Genomic DNA, 15,292 nt, shown 5'->3' with positions numbered 1-15,292 from the left:
TGAGAACGACAGAGCACTTGAATAAACTGCCTGGGGAGGTTCTGGAGTCTCCTTCTCTGAAGATATTCAAAACCAAATAGGATTTTTTCCTGAGCAATATGACTAGGGAACCTGCTTTAGCAGAGTGGTTAGACTGGATGATTTCCACACAGGAACAAAATGTAATGAAATATCAGCAAGAAAGTTCAACCTCTACTGCCGTACCACCAACATCCACCTCTAATGTCTTGGGATAACAACAAAACGGGAGGCATTACTTTCAGAGCAGCCTTTGTATAATACTTCTACTCATCTATCTCACGCTTGAGTATGATTGAAGAAAAAATCATTTATCATTTTACTTCTTTTAGCAGAATTAAAGTACACATATTTTTTGAATGCCTCTGCTTGGGTTATAATGCAGGTTTGATATCATCGCTGTCTTATTCTCTAGGTTGGACTGCAATACCCCCAGTGGGGCTGTTTACTGTTACGATCTATGATGCAGGTAGCCAGTAAACAGAAGGATGTACACAATCCTTCCTCAACTACTTAAATAAGCAAGAGATGAGCCCCTGAACATCCCAGTTCTAAAACTGCTTTACCTGTTTTTCAGTTGGAAAATAAGAGTCAAGTATATCACAATTATAACAGGACTGAATGTGAGTTTTCTTTGCAAAAAGTGAACTCTATTAGCAACCTCATTAACTGTGATTTTTATTTTTATTTTTTTTAAATCAGTTTCTGCTTCTAGAACTAAAACATGTCTGATGCATGGAGACACTTCTGTTTTCAGTGAAAACCCCTGTTAACATGGTGCAAGCCCCCTTAAAATGCAGACATGCACTCAGCAAATTTGATAAGCCCTGAGATGAATTTAGATGCACAAAGATGGTGAAGAAGCCTAATCCTTCCTACATAAGATAATGTTTAAACAAATTTATTTCATTCAATGAAACACCTGGGCAAGCTTGTTTAATACAGTCTTTGCATTTAATTAGCTCAATTGGAGGGGAACCTGCCATATTTCAAACCACGATTATTTCCTTTCTTATTAATTACTTTAAGATTCTCAAATGAAACCTGGAAAGAGATGCAATTAAAAAAGAAAGGAGAAAAGAAAGAACTGGGGGAGCTCTTAATTAATCTGAGCTACCACAAGTCATCTTTTTGGAACAGAGAAGATGGGACAAGGGACTGAAAACAAATAGTACTTTAAAAATCATACTCTCAACGTGAATAATGAGAATAGTCATTAAAACCTGAAAAGAACTTGGTGTGAATGAATTGTTGCTAGGCATTAGTATCAGAAACACACACTTTCACGCTAAACCATTGTAAGGAGAAAAGTAAAAAGCAGAACAATAATTATGTGAAGTACTCAGGATGGCCAAAATTATTGGCAGAACTTGAGGAACTGTAAAATTATGATGTACTCAGAAAATAATATAGCCCACAGTCAGTGTCTCCATTCTCTCTTTCTGCTCTTGTGTGATTGGCAAAGTGATTCCATTTGGGAAGAATTTATTCTCTAATATATATCTGGCAAGCAATTTCACCAAGAGTGTTCTATCTGCACAATCCAATTACCCTTACATTTACAAGAGGGAATATTGAATATGAAAACACAACTCGAACTGCAGTAGGAAAAGGATGTGGACACTTTTATTCCAGATAGTAAACTTGTGAATTATGACAACTTAAACACAGGTAATTATATCATTGGTGTTTTTATTCAGCATCAATAATACTTGAAAGGGTATTTGCAAATTAGCAATGAATGCAACTGTGTATTGCTATTGCCTAAAAGATGCTCTGGTTGCGTGGGTACAAACAAGAGGAGAATTTGTGCCCATTTTGGGCAGTTATTAAGTACTGCTCATATAGAGTTCTCCTGTTTAATCATTTAACATGTCACTTTGCTCTTTGATAGGGTAAATACAGTCTTGCAAAGATTATAAGACATGTACCTTAATCAAAAAAACAAGATAGCCCACTGTAACATTAGTAGCAGATTTCTCTTGTATTTTCACTTCTCTATGAAGCATGTGTTCCATAAGTCACTGATATGAAATCAATTTTTCTGACAGAAATAGTTTTTTTCCCTTTCATTCCACCAAACAATTACAAACTTTACTTTCCAATCAAAGTGAATTCAGTTATCAGGTCATTCTACTGCATCATCTAGTCAACAAACCAAGCTGCTCCATGCTCATTATGAAACAAATTCAAAGCCAAATCTCACAGCTTAAGTAAAGCTTGCTTTTTCTCTGGTTTTACAGGAGACATGAGGTTTATTTCACTTTTCTGTAGAAGTATGTTTTCTCTATCCTTTACATAAGTGCTTTTACTGTCTTTTTATTGCTATTAGTCAATAAAACTCTTCTGAAAAATCTCCCTTGGGCTCAATATTGGCATTGAAATCATGTGCTTTCTCTGGGAAATGCTTAAAAATGTTAGGAAATGCTCATGAAAGATGGGCAATAATGAAGGGGAAAACATTTTCTTTCCTTTTTTTTGTTTGTGTGTGTTCTTGTAACTGAAGATATTTTCACATTTGAACTAAAACATTGCTGTTTACTTGTCATAGAATGTTATTCAAACAGTATATTCCCTGAGACTTCATGCTGGGTGAGGAGTCAGCTTTGAAACTCATACTCTTTCCCTTTTTCCTGTCTGCATAATGGCATTGAGTTCCATACATCAGTCCTTTCCCTTCTTCAAGACATCTCTGAAGCACTATGTCATGATATTCATGCCTGAGCCTGACCTTCGAGACAAAAACGAGGAGAAGACAGAGTTGCTAGTCTAGAAGAGCCAAGAGATCAGTTACATGACAAGAGTTGTGGCTAAAAGATGCTGTCCTGAAAAGTGGTGCAGTGGCCAATAACTGATATGGTCCACTTCTAGCTTTCATGGTAGAATGATCTCACCAGAACTGTGTAGAACTTAGTCCATCTAAATAACCACCCAGTAGCTGCTCTGTCATTAAACTCTTTGCACTGTGAATATCTTTCTCCCACTCTGTATTTTTATTTATTTATTTTTTTTTTTCATGTAGCACTGGACATCCAGGTTAGAAACATAGCATTTTTTAAGTTGGAAGGGAACCTTTAAAGGTCATGTAGTCCAGCTCTCTGGCAGCCCAGGATAAGGTTGGCTTTCCAGACTGTGAGAGCACACTGGTGGCTCATGTCCAGCTGCCATCCACCAGTACCCTCAATTCCTTTCCAGCAGGGCTGTGCTCTATCCTTACATCCCCCAGCGGATAGTGGTAGTGGAGGTTACTGCAACCCAGGTGCAAGACCTTGCTCTTGGCTGATGAACTTCATAAGGTTCCCCTAAGCCCACTGCCAGAGCCTGCGTAGATCCATCCTACCACACTACACAGCTTGGGATCACCTGCAAACTTGCTGAGGGTGCCCCCAATTCTACTGTGAATGTCACTGATGAAGATATTAAAGAGAATTGGTCACAGTACTGACTCCTGAGATTTACAAGCAGTGAATAAAATTCTTTGGTCAACAACTGGGTGGTTTAACCTGAGTGTTTTAGCAGCATGCAGGACACCAGCAGCTTGGTAACGGGTTGTAACCCAGGGCTCGGCCCCCGCACCTCGCGTTCAGCCTGACGTGGGGCTGCGGGGGGCGGCCGCGGCGAGGCGGGTGAAAGGGTGAGGAGGGGGAGGAGTGGAGGAACACCGAAAGGAAAAAAAACGACGGGAGCGTGAATGAGCCGGGGGAGAAAGAGGAGCGAGCGGGAGCCGAGCGGAGCGTCCCGGCCATGGCGCGGCAGGCCGGGGGCAGCGGAGCGCCCCTCGTGCTAATAGGGCTGTGGCTGTGGCTGGTGCTGTGCGCCATCCGGGGCAGCGCACAGTACTCCCGCGGGGTGGGCCGGCCCGTCAGCTGGGGTCCGGCGGCGGCCTGCAGCCCACGCTGCCTTCACGGCGGGCTGTGCCTCGGCAACGGCACCTGCCTCTGCTCCAAGGGCTACGAGGGCGAGCTCTGCCAGCACGGTAACGGCGGGGCGGGGGGCGAGGGGTAGGGCAACGAGAGGTGAGATTGAGGTGCTGTCAGTAGGTCAGGTTTTGCCGCTTGAAGTTTGCCTAAGTGTCCTAGGATTCTGCATTGGCTTGCTTTTGTCGTTTTCTCTAAGGGTGTGTGAACTTTCCTGAGCAAGGAAAGATGCTTTTGAGGCTTTGACTGCCGTCCAAATGTGAGGAATGTGAACTGATGTTTCTAGGTGGGATTAATGAAAGAGGTACTAAGGAAAAGGCAAAAACGGGTGCAGGAGGCAGGTTGCTGTCTGGATCCCATGCTTATTCAGACTGTGTCATGCTCATAAGAACTCATATTCCAGGTGCTACCTGGCCAGCAGTCACTGGGATGTCCCACTGCCGTGCTGGGTGGTGTGAATCTGGGTTACGAAATGTAACTTGTTCTTGTGGGTGTGTTCAAGTTCTTATCCATGTCTTGAAAAGTTTAACTTTGTAGCGCTGTGACTAAAACTCAGTAACCAGGAAAAGCTGCCTTGCCTTATATCCCCAGTGAAGATGTGATGTTGTTGGTGTTGTATTCCGTCTAGTTCTCAATGCATTTCATCTGAAATGTAATTCTTTCAGACTTTGAAATGGGATGCGTGACAGGTGCAGCAAATAGCATCAGGTGTGTAGGCACAGTAATGTGCTGCACTGATGATAATGTGCAGTGTGAATAGGGGGGGAAAAAAAAGTCTAATCTTTAAAGCAGATGGTCTTAAAACTGTTATTTGAATTTTTGATTGCAAGGTGAATGGACCCAGTAATACACACAAATCTTTGCTTAGTGCAGGTTTTGGAATAATTTTAGACATAGAATTATATGTAATGAATATAATGAAGGAAAGACACTGAGCAACAATTTGTGTGGGGCTTGCTCCAAGTGGGATTGCAGAGACAGGCAAGGCTGCATGTAGGTAGAGATTCTGGTGGGGATTCTACCTCTGAGCAGTCCTTGGACCTCTGGACACAGGTATTGTAGAGTTTTTCTGGTGCTTCTAGCGTAACTTCTGTTCTAGCGAGCAGCTGCAGATCAGGTTCTTCCCATTCCCTGGGGATACAGTCAGGCTTGTTCAGGGAAGGCAAAGAATAATTGTGGATATTTTGGCAAAGGGTGAAACCAGCATAAGGAAAAGATGTGCAGTTTGTAGGCTGTGGATTTCAGGATATTTTCTTTTCATCAGAGCCACAGTCCTATGTCGAAATGCTTTCTGAAGCCTTATGGAGAGTCTTCAGTTCTGTCCTATGAATATAACTAATACTTGGTTGTCCAAATGGTCACAGTTAGCCAATGAGTCCCAGCACTGCATAATACACAACACTGTCTTTTTAGGATCTCATTGCTATTCTCTTGGTTTCTTTCCTGTTTCACACCAGTGATTCCTACTTGCTATGCTTTCTTCATGCTATTGATACCAAGTTTAACTGTTTGGTCTTCAGGGCAGAGCAACTCTTTCTCTCTGTATGCAACTCCATAGTGATTCTCTGATACTGCTGCCATGTTGGTTTTTGTGGGGGCAAAACCAAATACAATAAACCTGTGAAATAATGCAGTAATAGGATTTTCCTTAAGTTGGGAGTTCTTGTGTGATATTCCCTGTGACTTAAGTATTTGATAAAAAAGCTATGTAGTGCTGAGTGCTGAATTGTTCTTTCATATGTCTACGTCCTTTATTTGCATGCAGGTACTCATTCTATGTTTACTAATATGAAAAATTCTCTATTCCTCAACTGGATTTTGCCCTCGCACTTCCACCAAGCAGTGGCCTTATTCAGTGTTCATCTTTTTTCTCCCCTCTGTTTCGGAATTCTCACTCATCCAGGCAAAGGATGAGGCAGAGTGATGTAGAGAAGTCATCTCGCACCTGCAGTTAATTCAGAGGAGACTCTGAAACACGTGGTGTCCTGGAATTTGTGTGTGAATGAACAAATGTTTTCTCAGAAAGTCAGTCTGATTGAGGAGTGATTTAGGGCTAGAAAAAGGAGGGCTGTGTGTTCGGTAATTTATTTGCAGTCAGACTGGACTTCCCTTGAATTCTGCAAGATTGAGCTTATGCACAAGTCATTTCTTCTTCTCACCTCTTTTCTCCCCTGCTGCTTCTTGCCTTAAAATACCAAAAACTTCTATCACAGTCCAGCTGTATTCTTTTTACTTTTTTATATGGCTCACATTTTCTCTCTGTTCTGTCTATGATACAAATTCTTCCTTAGTTTTGAGGGTTTAAAAGTTTCAAAATGGTGCTCTCTGTGCAGGGATACCCTTTGCAGCATGGGATGGCAGAGCAAACATATCTTAGGAAATGTGAAGACAAACTGTGCATTTGGAGACTGAAAGAATACACATCTCTTATGTATTTTAGCATTAGCTTCAGTAAGTTTCACCGATGTTTGTTATCTTTCTTATAGCAACATGTTACCCAAAATGCAAAAATGGTGGAGAGTGCCTGAGACCTGGAAAATGCCGATGTCCACCTGGCTATGGGGGCAGATACTGTCATAAGGGTGAGTTAAACAACAAGTGTTAGCATGGAAAAGCTTAAAGTTTGAGAACAGATAAAACGTATTTGGGACTTCTCAACTCCAGACTTTAATGCACTTTGAAATAATGACCTTCATTCCCTAGACCTCTGGCTTTGCTGTCAAAAAATGCATGGTCTAAAGCACGGGTGTTCAGCCTTTTGATTTGCCTGGTCCACATTCAGTGGGGAGGAATTTTCTTGAACAATATATAAAATACATATGTTGCTCTGAAAATAATGCCTTGTATTTATTTCCATAAAAACTACAGTAGGTACAGAGAGCACAATCACACTATTTGATAGGGCAAAGTCTCAGCTACATCGTCACCACCATTAGTTGTGCATTTTTGCTAGTGATGAACAAAAGCCTGCATTCAGTGCTTGTAAAAATCTGCACCAGCAGGTTTGCTGTCACCACTGCTGAAACATGCCACCCACCACCTCACTGTGCTTACATCCACTGTTTGGCTTCCATATATCTTCAGCAAATGCTGATGAATGTCAGTAGTTGCCATTTTTTTTTTTCACGTGGCAGAATTCAGTGACACACCTTTGCTTCATATGCATTTCCATGTCAGACGCCATTTTGTCCGGCTGCCCCTCTGCTGTTATCTGTCACATAACAACAGATTTAAGGGAATACAGGAAGGTTCACCTCTATTGCCATATCACTAACATCCATCTCTGGTGTTGTTGGCCAGAGTAATAAAACAGGAGACATTACTTTCGGAGCAGCCTTTATATGTAACATAGTTAATGTATATCTGTAAGAAAACCTATTTCTTTTCTTTTTTTTTTTTCTTTTCTTTTTTTAACATTTTTTTAATTAAAACATAAAAAGAGAGCAACAAAATCATAAAACTAGTGGGGTACTTGACCTTGTTTTTGTGAAAGTAATGCATCAGTCTGGTTCAATGGCAGTGGCTGCAATTCTTAGTGAGTTCTCAAGGCGTTTGTCAGATATTTTTGATGGAATTTTACTCTTATTGTGCTTCATCCTTGAAGCAGTTGTTCACAAGCATGTGTGCTGCCAAAATGTGATGACATGAATATTGTGAAGCGGGGGATATTTCTTCCTGGTAAGAGAGATCTTATTAAGGTCTCATAAAAAACCATTTCTGAGTCAAATATCTGACTGCATCTCAGTACACTCCATTTGAAAAATTGCAGGTAATGTAGTTATGCTGACTGAAAATGGAGGTGCAACTACAGCAAAAAATTGTTGATCTTTCCAACAATCTTAAACCCTATTCTCAAATTCTTTTGTCAAAACTGCAAGCATGGCTGCATAATTTTTGCTGTTTCCAGGACCGTGTTTAGCTAATGTATCAAACTGTTTAGAATTGTTTGCCATAACTTGAGTTGGCACTACAGTGCACCTTCTCCATGTCCCACTTTCAGCCCAGACAGTGCCAATTGCACACCAGTGTTTGATTGTTGCTGAGCAATGGATGTGTACCTGGGCTGGGCTGCTTGGTGGGCAAGAACCACTGCCATGATGGCATATGGGACACAGGGTGGCCCCTGGATGGGCTGGGCTATGTGAGTGGGACATGCCTGAACTAGAAGGTCTGTGTGCTTGCAGGATAATGGTGTGCAGTGTCTGTACTGAAATTTATTGGGAGAATCTGAGATAATTTTGAATCTTGCAAATATGGTGTTGATGTGCTGTGTGATATTCCATGCTTTAAATGCTTCTGTGATATAGCAGACATCCTGAATAATCAGGTGCTTTGAATAGATGGGTATTTCTGCATTAGGTGGCTGAAACTGGTATAGTATCTGTAAGATGGCAATATTGAGGGCAAGCTGCTAAAGATACATAGCAAGGTATTGGTCACACTGCAAGATAATAGAGGTGGGGAGTTACAAAGACCAATTTTTATGGTTTTGTGAAGCCTAGTAAATATATGCATGGGTTGGAAAGGGCAATCCAGGAAACACTGCTAAGTTAGGATAAAAGGAGAAGCAAACTTGACGCGGTTTGAGGGGAAACCTGTGTAGTAGGTAAGGTAATCCTGAGAGTGATGGAGAAGAAATCACTGGTTTTCTTTCAGCAGAAAAATCCTCTCTGTGACTCTCAGAAACTTACCAAGTCTTAGTGAAGAGGCACTGTTAAATTACAGAATCACAAAGCTGTGTGAGTTGGAAGGAACCTCTAGAGATCATAGAGTCCAACCCCCAGATTAGTTGGGCTGTTGCTAAGGACTTGATGAGCATTTCTGCTAACTGTGGTCAGAGTAGCTGGAAGCGCCTTGTTGGAGTCTCTGTTTATTCTCGATGTTTATCCTGTAGGCATTTGCTTTATTGCCTTCCTAAGGTGTAATAGCTACAAGAGTTTACATGGAGTGTAACCTCTTGGAGACTTGAGAAGGAACTTGGCTAGATCTCCAAAGGCTTGTTGGGCTGCTTGTAGGATTTAGTGTATTTTATGAAGAAAGTATGACCTGAATGTACCTACTAGGGTAACATCTACATTTGCAGAACCTCAAACTATAGCTCCAGGACATTAAGGAGGTTGAATAACAATTCGAATTATAATCCATTGATATAAGAAATGCTAACATAATAAAGAAATATAAAATATAATCTTCAACAGGAGACACTACCTTGTAACACAGAACTGTGTAATGCATTGAGAAATAATCTTTCATTTTTAGTAGACTTAACAGTACTGACAATGATGAGGTAAACTGGAACACAGTCAAGTTCATTTTATGGCAAAAGACTTCAAATATTCTTTTTATTTCTTAAAAAGCCAACTGAAAGTGTAGGTCGGTGGGATCTGTGTAGCAGGGAGAACTTGAGCTTTTCAGTGTAATCTAAATCAGAAGATGACAGGTTCTTAAACAGAGAAAGTAGAATAGGGATGTAGTTGATGCTCACGCTATAGGCTGGACTTGAACCTCTGTCTGAACAAGGACCTCGAAGATCATCAAGTCCAACCACAGCCTAACCATAGTACCCTAACTCTAACAACCCTCTGCTAAATCATATCCCTGAGCACCACATCCAAACGGCTCTTAAACACATCCAGGGACGGTGACTCAACCACCTCCCTGGGGAGTCTATTCCAGTGCTTAACTACCCCTTCTGTAAAGAAGTGTTTCCTAACATCCAGCCTAAACTTACCTTGGCACAACTTGAGGCCATTTCCCCTCGTCCTGTCACTTCTCACCAGTGAGAAGAGACCTGCCCCACTCTCACTGTAAGCACTTTTCAGATACTGGAAGAGAGTGATGAAGTCTCCCCTCAGCCTTCTTTTCCCCAGACTAAACAGCCCCAGCTCCCTCAGCCCCTCATACAGTTGATTTTTGAAGCCCTTCACAAGCCTTGTTGCAGAGAACAGAATAATTCTGAACAGAACAATTCTGAAATGAGGAGGCTTACTTAGTTGGCCTTTACTAAAGCACCACTTGACTGGGCTGTAGTCATAGTTCCATTCATCAAAGTAATAATCCCCCTCACTTCTTCCTCTTGTTAAATGTAAGAACTGTCAGGAAATGAAATACGTGAATCCTTGACTACATAATACTGGCTTATCAGCTCTGATTTGGCTAGATTAATGAGAATACATGTCATTAATTGCTGTGATGTATCTGCTCGACTGTTGGTTCACAGTTTTGGTGGGGGGAGGTAGCAGTAGGGCCACCATGATAATCATATTTGTTTGTACTCTCATCTTAAGTGGCCAAAAAACTCGTGCTTAATTTTAACTACGTTTTGAGTTGGCATGTGCTGACATCCTTGCTAATTCCTAATGGAACTGTGCCTTGCTGTAAATAGTCAAAATTTTAGTCTTTACAGATGTGATAAGTAGTTGATGGCCAGCTCTGTACAGATAATTACTCAGTTACCTGTGCTGCTCCTGAATGTACTGTGCATGCTGTTTCCCTGCAGTAAGCTGTGAAGGAGGCTGTCAAAACGGTGGAGAATGCATCTCTGTCAATGGGGTGGTGAAGTGCCTTTGTGCTTCTGGCTGGACAGGATCAAGATGCCAGGAAGGTGAGTGTTGACAGTATGTCCTGATGGCAGCCTGATGAGACTCAAGTAGTAAAAGTAGAAGTAATGGATATGAATAGATCATTGAAGTAGTCTCAGGTTTCTTTGTCTCAGGATATATCAATAAAAATGTGGCGACAGTGGCTATTTTAACAGGATTAAGAGGCTAATAACTGTGGAACATTGCATTATAGGAGAATCAAAGAACCCACATTACTGGTATGTATTCAGACAAAATACTGTCAAATTTATTCCACATTAAAGTGTGTGTATGTTAACATTTAAACTTAAATACACTTAGTATATATATTTTTTCTTTTTTTCATTTCCATGGTCCTGGAAATGCCTTTAGAGTAATTCTATTTGAGCATCTGACCTGGAATAAAATGTATTTTGCTGTTTTGAGTTGTATCATTCTGAATATTTCATTCTGTCAGGATTCTTCTGCATCAGTTTTATAAACCCTGCTCTCTTTCCCATTCTTTTCTTCTAGCAATTTGCCCTCAAGGTTGCAGGAATAATGGAGCTTGTGTGGCTCCTGGGATTTGTAGCTGTCCAGCTGGATGGGTCGGTGGAGCATGTCACTTAGGTAAATAACTTCTGACATTTTCCTTGTATCCCTTCTCTACTTGTTTGATTTACACAGCACAGTGTTCAAATCTTCAATGCCTAACAGAGCTGCTAGAAAAGTGTCTTGGAGCAGTAAATGAGAAGTTCTTCTGCATACTGGGGTCTTATGTATATGCATCTGGAGCAGACGGCTTTTTAGTTTGGTCAGAAAGACAGAACTTTGTCACCTCAACTGACTTCAAATTCAGATCTCAATTGTTGCCAAGTTCATTACTTTGAATACACTGTATTTATGAAATATTTACTGTAAACCGAGAGTTCAGTCTAAAGAACTGAAAAACAGCCACTATAGTAATGCTATCACTACTGTTACAGTTTTGAAACTTCATTTTACAGATGTGGAGAACTTGCTTCTCACTTTGAGAATAAATTGGAAAAATCAACTCTAGGCGTTTTTAAAAAAGCAAGAGAAAGTTGTCTGTGATGGAGATTAGTACTGACTGACATTCCGACTGAACAAGTACTTGCATTTCAGAAAATCATGATTCACAAAAGCAGATGGAGGTTATACAACCTTTAATCTGCTTAGAGTTGCATGGCTCCGTATGCCTGTAACAGCACTGCCCAGGTGCTAAAGGCAATAGTCCCGAGCCTGAAAAAAAAGCTTTTTGTTTGCTCTGTGGGACACTGAGAGATGGTTCTTTTAACCATTGCTTTTGACCTGGATATAGTGAATGCAAGGTCTCTGGTTTAAATCCTGCTGCATATGAAATATCTGTGTGGCTCAAGGAGTTAAAATTGGCTTGTATTAGTTCTTCTGCAATATGTATGTTGTCCAGCAAACAAGAACAAATAAATAATGTTCCCATTTGATCGGGAAAATGTTTATTCTTTGTATTCAAGAGTGTATTGAGATAGAAGGTGATATGAAAAGATAAGTATGGGACATAGAGAGAAGTTGCAGAGTGCCTGGTTCTGCTCCCTGCACCAGACATAATGGTAGAAGTGTTCAGGTTCTTAATGTCAAAATAATGTTTAACTAGTTAAAACTTCTTCCAGTTTGAGCTCTCTTAGCAAAGGGGCTCATAAGAAAATCGCAGCCCTCTTGTTTGTTGTCTTGACTGCTGTCAAGGGAGCACACTTATGGCTGTGCCTGCTTACTTGACCATTGTGTTTTTGGTCTCCCACTCTTCCTAAGGAAGAACGGCAACATGTAAGCAGCACCTAGTACATACAAACTGTTTACATGTGGATGTGTGGATCCAGTAACTGCCTTATAGAAGTTTCAGCAGAAATTTTTATTGTTCCCTGTAGTGGAAATGCTTAGTCATGGCTTGAACCAGTCATTGAGCACCTGGTGGGGAGGCAGGGCCAACCCAGGGGAGCTTAGGTGCATGCAGTGACCAGAATGGATGGAGCCAGGATCCAGCCCCTCCCAGACCTCCTTTAAGGGTTGGCAGTGGAGGTGAAGGTATCTCACTGGAGATCCTTGTGTACCTAAAGCCTTACAAGAGTAAACAGATTTATTTTTTTCTCATTTGCTTTTGTGTCCATGATTGCTACATTTGGGCTTCTCACTTACTGCAGTCCTGAACTTTGCTATGCTGCTGTTATTGCTGTGCTTTCCATCACATTGCAGTGTTACATTGTCTAATTCTCATGGAGATGTCCATCTGAAAGACAGTCTGAACTTTCAAGAACGATAGAAGTGATAGCATTTTAAAAGGGGAAGGGAGCACAAACAAGACTAGATGTACTGTGGCTGTATTCCAGTGAAGGCCACGAGGTTATAAATTGAGAAGCATGGCTTTTTGGTTCTTCCATTGTGCTTTTATTTATGCTGTCCCAACATGGTTCACCAGGGAACAATTCTGTTAGTACAGTAAGACAAAAAAGAAAAATGATCTTGTGTTGTGCAGAAGATGTACTGTGTGTCTGGTGCCTCATTTCAGCTGTATGTAAACTGCCTTGTCAACATGGAGGAAAATGCATAGCTCCGAACGTGTGCAGATGTCGACTGCCCTACTCTGGTCTACAGTGCTCAAAGAAAAGGAAGGAATGAAACAGCTTCAGCACAGATAAGCTGTATTTTCTTCTTGTAACTCTTCATACACAAATAAAATCTAGGGGAAGAGATAGGGAGGAATGTAAGCGGTTACTAGTTGATGTCAGGTAGCTTTTTGTCTTTAGTATTCTGAGTAAATGCGTTTCTCTATGAAAGAGGTGCATTGCTGATAGTAATAAAGCTGTTAAAATATCCAAGTGTGTGTAGTGTATGATGCACTCTACTGTGTGTGTAGTGTATGTTTTTGTGCTGTTCTCATTTTTCTTCATAAGCAGAACTGCTATGTCTCAGCTGATAGAGCCGACCTTGAAGTAAAATTTACTCTTCAAATAAAATACTTTGGATCGGATGTGTGCTCTTCTATCTGATTATTGTTTATTTTTCAGACTGGGATTGTTGTGTTTTATTATCACTGTGTGTTTTTAAAGAAGCACATGAAACAAAACCTCCTTAACTCATAGTGTGCCCCGGTGGCACAGTGGTAGCAATGCCGCGTTGCAACACCGGAGGCCCAGGTTCAAATCCCCTGTGGCGCAAGTGGTAGAAGTGCCGCTCTGCTACACAGGAGGCTCGAATCCTGGGACTTGGACTCAATGATCTCTAAGGTCCCTTCCAACCCACATGAGACTATGATACTATGATATCATCAGAAGGGGTTATTAGTGAAAGTGTAACTCATCTTTGTTGAGATGACACAGTTGAAAGCAGAAGCATGAAGATTGCATCTTTCTGGAACATCAGCAAACTGCAAGGCATCTTATCAACAATCAGGATTTAGATCTGTATGTGCTTCCTGCCCCTCACCACAACCGGACTTGATCTTGATCAGTTATGCTTTATTTTAAAAGTGTACACATTCAGACAGGCTCACTTTTACCTTCTAAAAGCTTAATCCATGCTAATACTCTAAGAGTCCTTATCTTGATCACTTTTACAATTAGAGTATCTGATCATTCCTCTGCTTCCAATTTATTTCTTTTCCTTATCCAAGTAAGACAGGAAAATCTTTATCTCCCTTCTGGAGATGTAGACATCGGTGATTCACGTTCAAGGTTGTGTCTGCAGGTTGTGTTGGGGGATCTGTGGGCCTGCAGTGAGGAAGAGCCCTTCTTGCTGTGGATCGCTTGCACAGAGGATGCTGAGGCTGCCCAGGGAGGCTGTGGATGCCCCGTCCTTGGAAGTGTTCAAGGCCAGGTCGGATGGGGCCCTGGGCAACCTGATCTAGTAATTGCGGAAGTTTGGTGGCCCTGCCAGGCAGGGGGGTTGGAACTTCATGATCTTTGAGGTCCCTTCCAACTCAGATCATTCTGTGATTCTGCGATTCCTTCCTGGCTATTTTGGCCTCATTCGGGTTTTGCAGCCTTCTGAGAGGGCTGCAGATCTGATTGAGACTTCAAGCGTTGTTCCATGTTCCTTGAAATCTACAGCACAGGAAGGCTTTGCCAAAACATGCAAGTTGAACCAGGCCAAACATGGTATCCCTCTCCAAGGGAAAATGTGTTAGAAGGACATGTTTTGCCAGGGGTGAGACACTAACAAACATAGACTGGAAATAAAAGAAATGGGGCATTCACATTTACTGAACTTGTCTAGAAGAGAAACAAAGCATACCAAGGGCAGACGGAAGACACTGAATGGCATATTTGTAAGGCTGTTCTTTTCTTTTATGAGGTAGTCGCTGCTTTGTGTAGTCAAGAAGCCTTTCTCCACCCTCGCATCAGAGGCTGTTGCACTTGGTTCATTTGGAACCTGCTAGAAGCCTGTCTTCTGGAAGTTTTGTTGCTGGGAACGTGGGACAGAACAAGAGGAATGTATTTCTTGGTGCTGCTTTTACTGTGATACCTTGGGTTTTTCAGACACGCTGGTGAAAAATGTGGCTTTTGCAGATGGAATAAGATACCTTCCTCAATACATTTTGAGGAGGTTTTTGTGACAGTGTAATTCTGTGTCTGTGTCACAGCAGAAATTCAGAAGTCCAGCTGAATACCATAAGTGAAATGCTAGTTGCAGGGCAGTGAATGGAAAGAAGGAAATGGCATCAGCCCCAAGTTTTCAGAGCAAATGAACAGAAGTAAGTAAATATGAGGAGGCACAATATCTCAGCATTGTTCCTGGAAAGCC

At 41.4% G+C, this 15,292-nt stretch overlaps 1 protein-coding gene across 1 annotated transcript; it reads left to right on the top strand.

Annotated features, from left to right (window-relative positions):
- Positions 1-3,716: 3,716 nt before the first annotated feature.
- LOC107309133 (uncharacterized) lies at positions 3,717-13,520 on the top strand. Its single transcript, XM_015853668.3, has 5 exons — positions 3,717-3,994; positions 6,422-6,517; positions 10,435-10,539; positions 11,030-11,125; positions 13,059-13,520. The coding sequence occupies exons 1-5, from the start codon at positions 3,763-3,765 to the stop codon at positions 13,166-13,168; spliced, it is 639 nt and encodes a 212-aa protein (XP_015709154.2). The 5' UTR covers positions 3,717-3,762; the 3' UTR covers positions 13,169-13,520.
- The last annotated feature ends 1,772 nt before the right edge of the window (positions 13,521-15,292 follow it).

Source organism: Coturnix japonica, chromosome 2 (genome assembly GCF_054131305.1).
Source record: "Coturnix japonica strain WE chromosome 2, WE-NBRP24, whole genome shotgun sequence".
Classification (NCBI taxonomy): Eukaryota; Metazoa; Chordata; class Aves; order Galliformes; family Phasianidae; genus Coturnix; species Coturnix japonica.
This window is presented reverse-complemented; position numbering and strand designations above follow the sequence as displayed.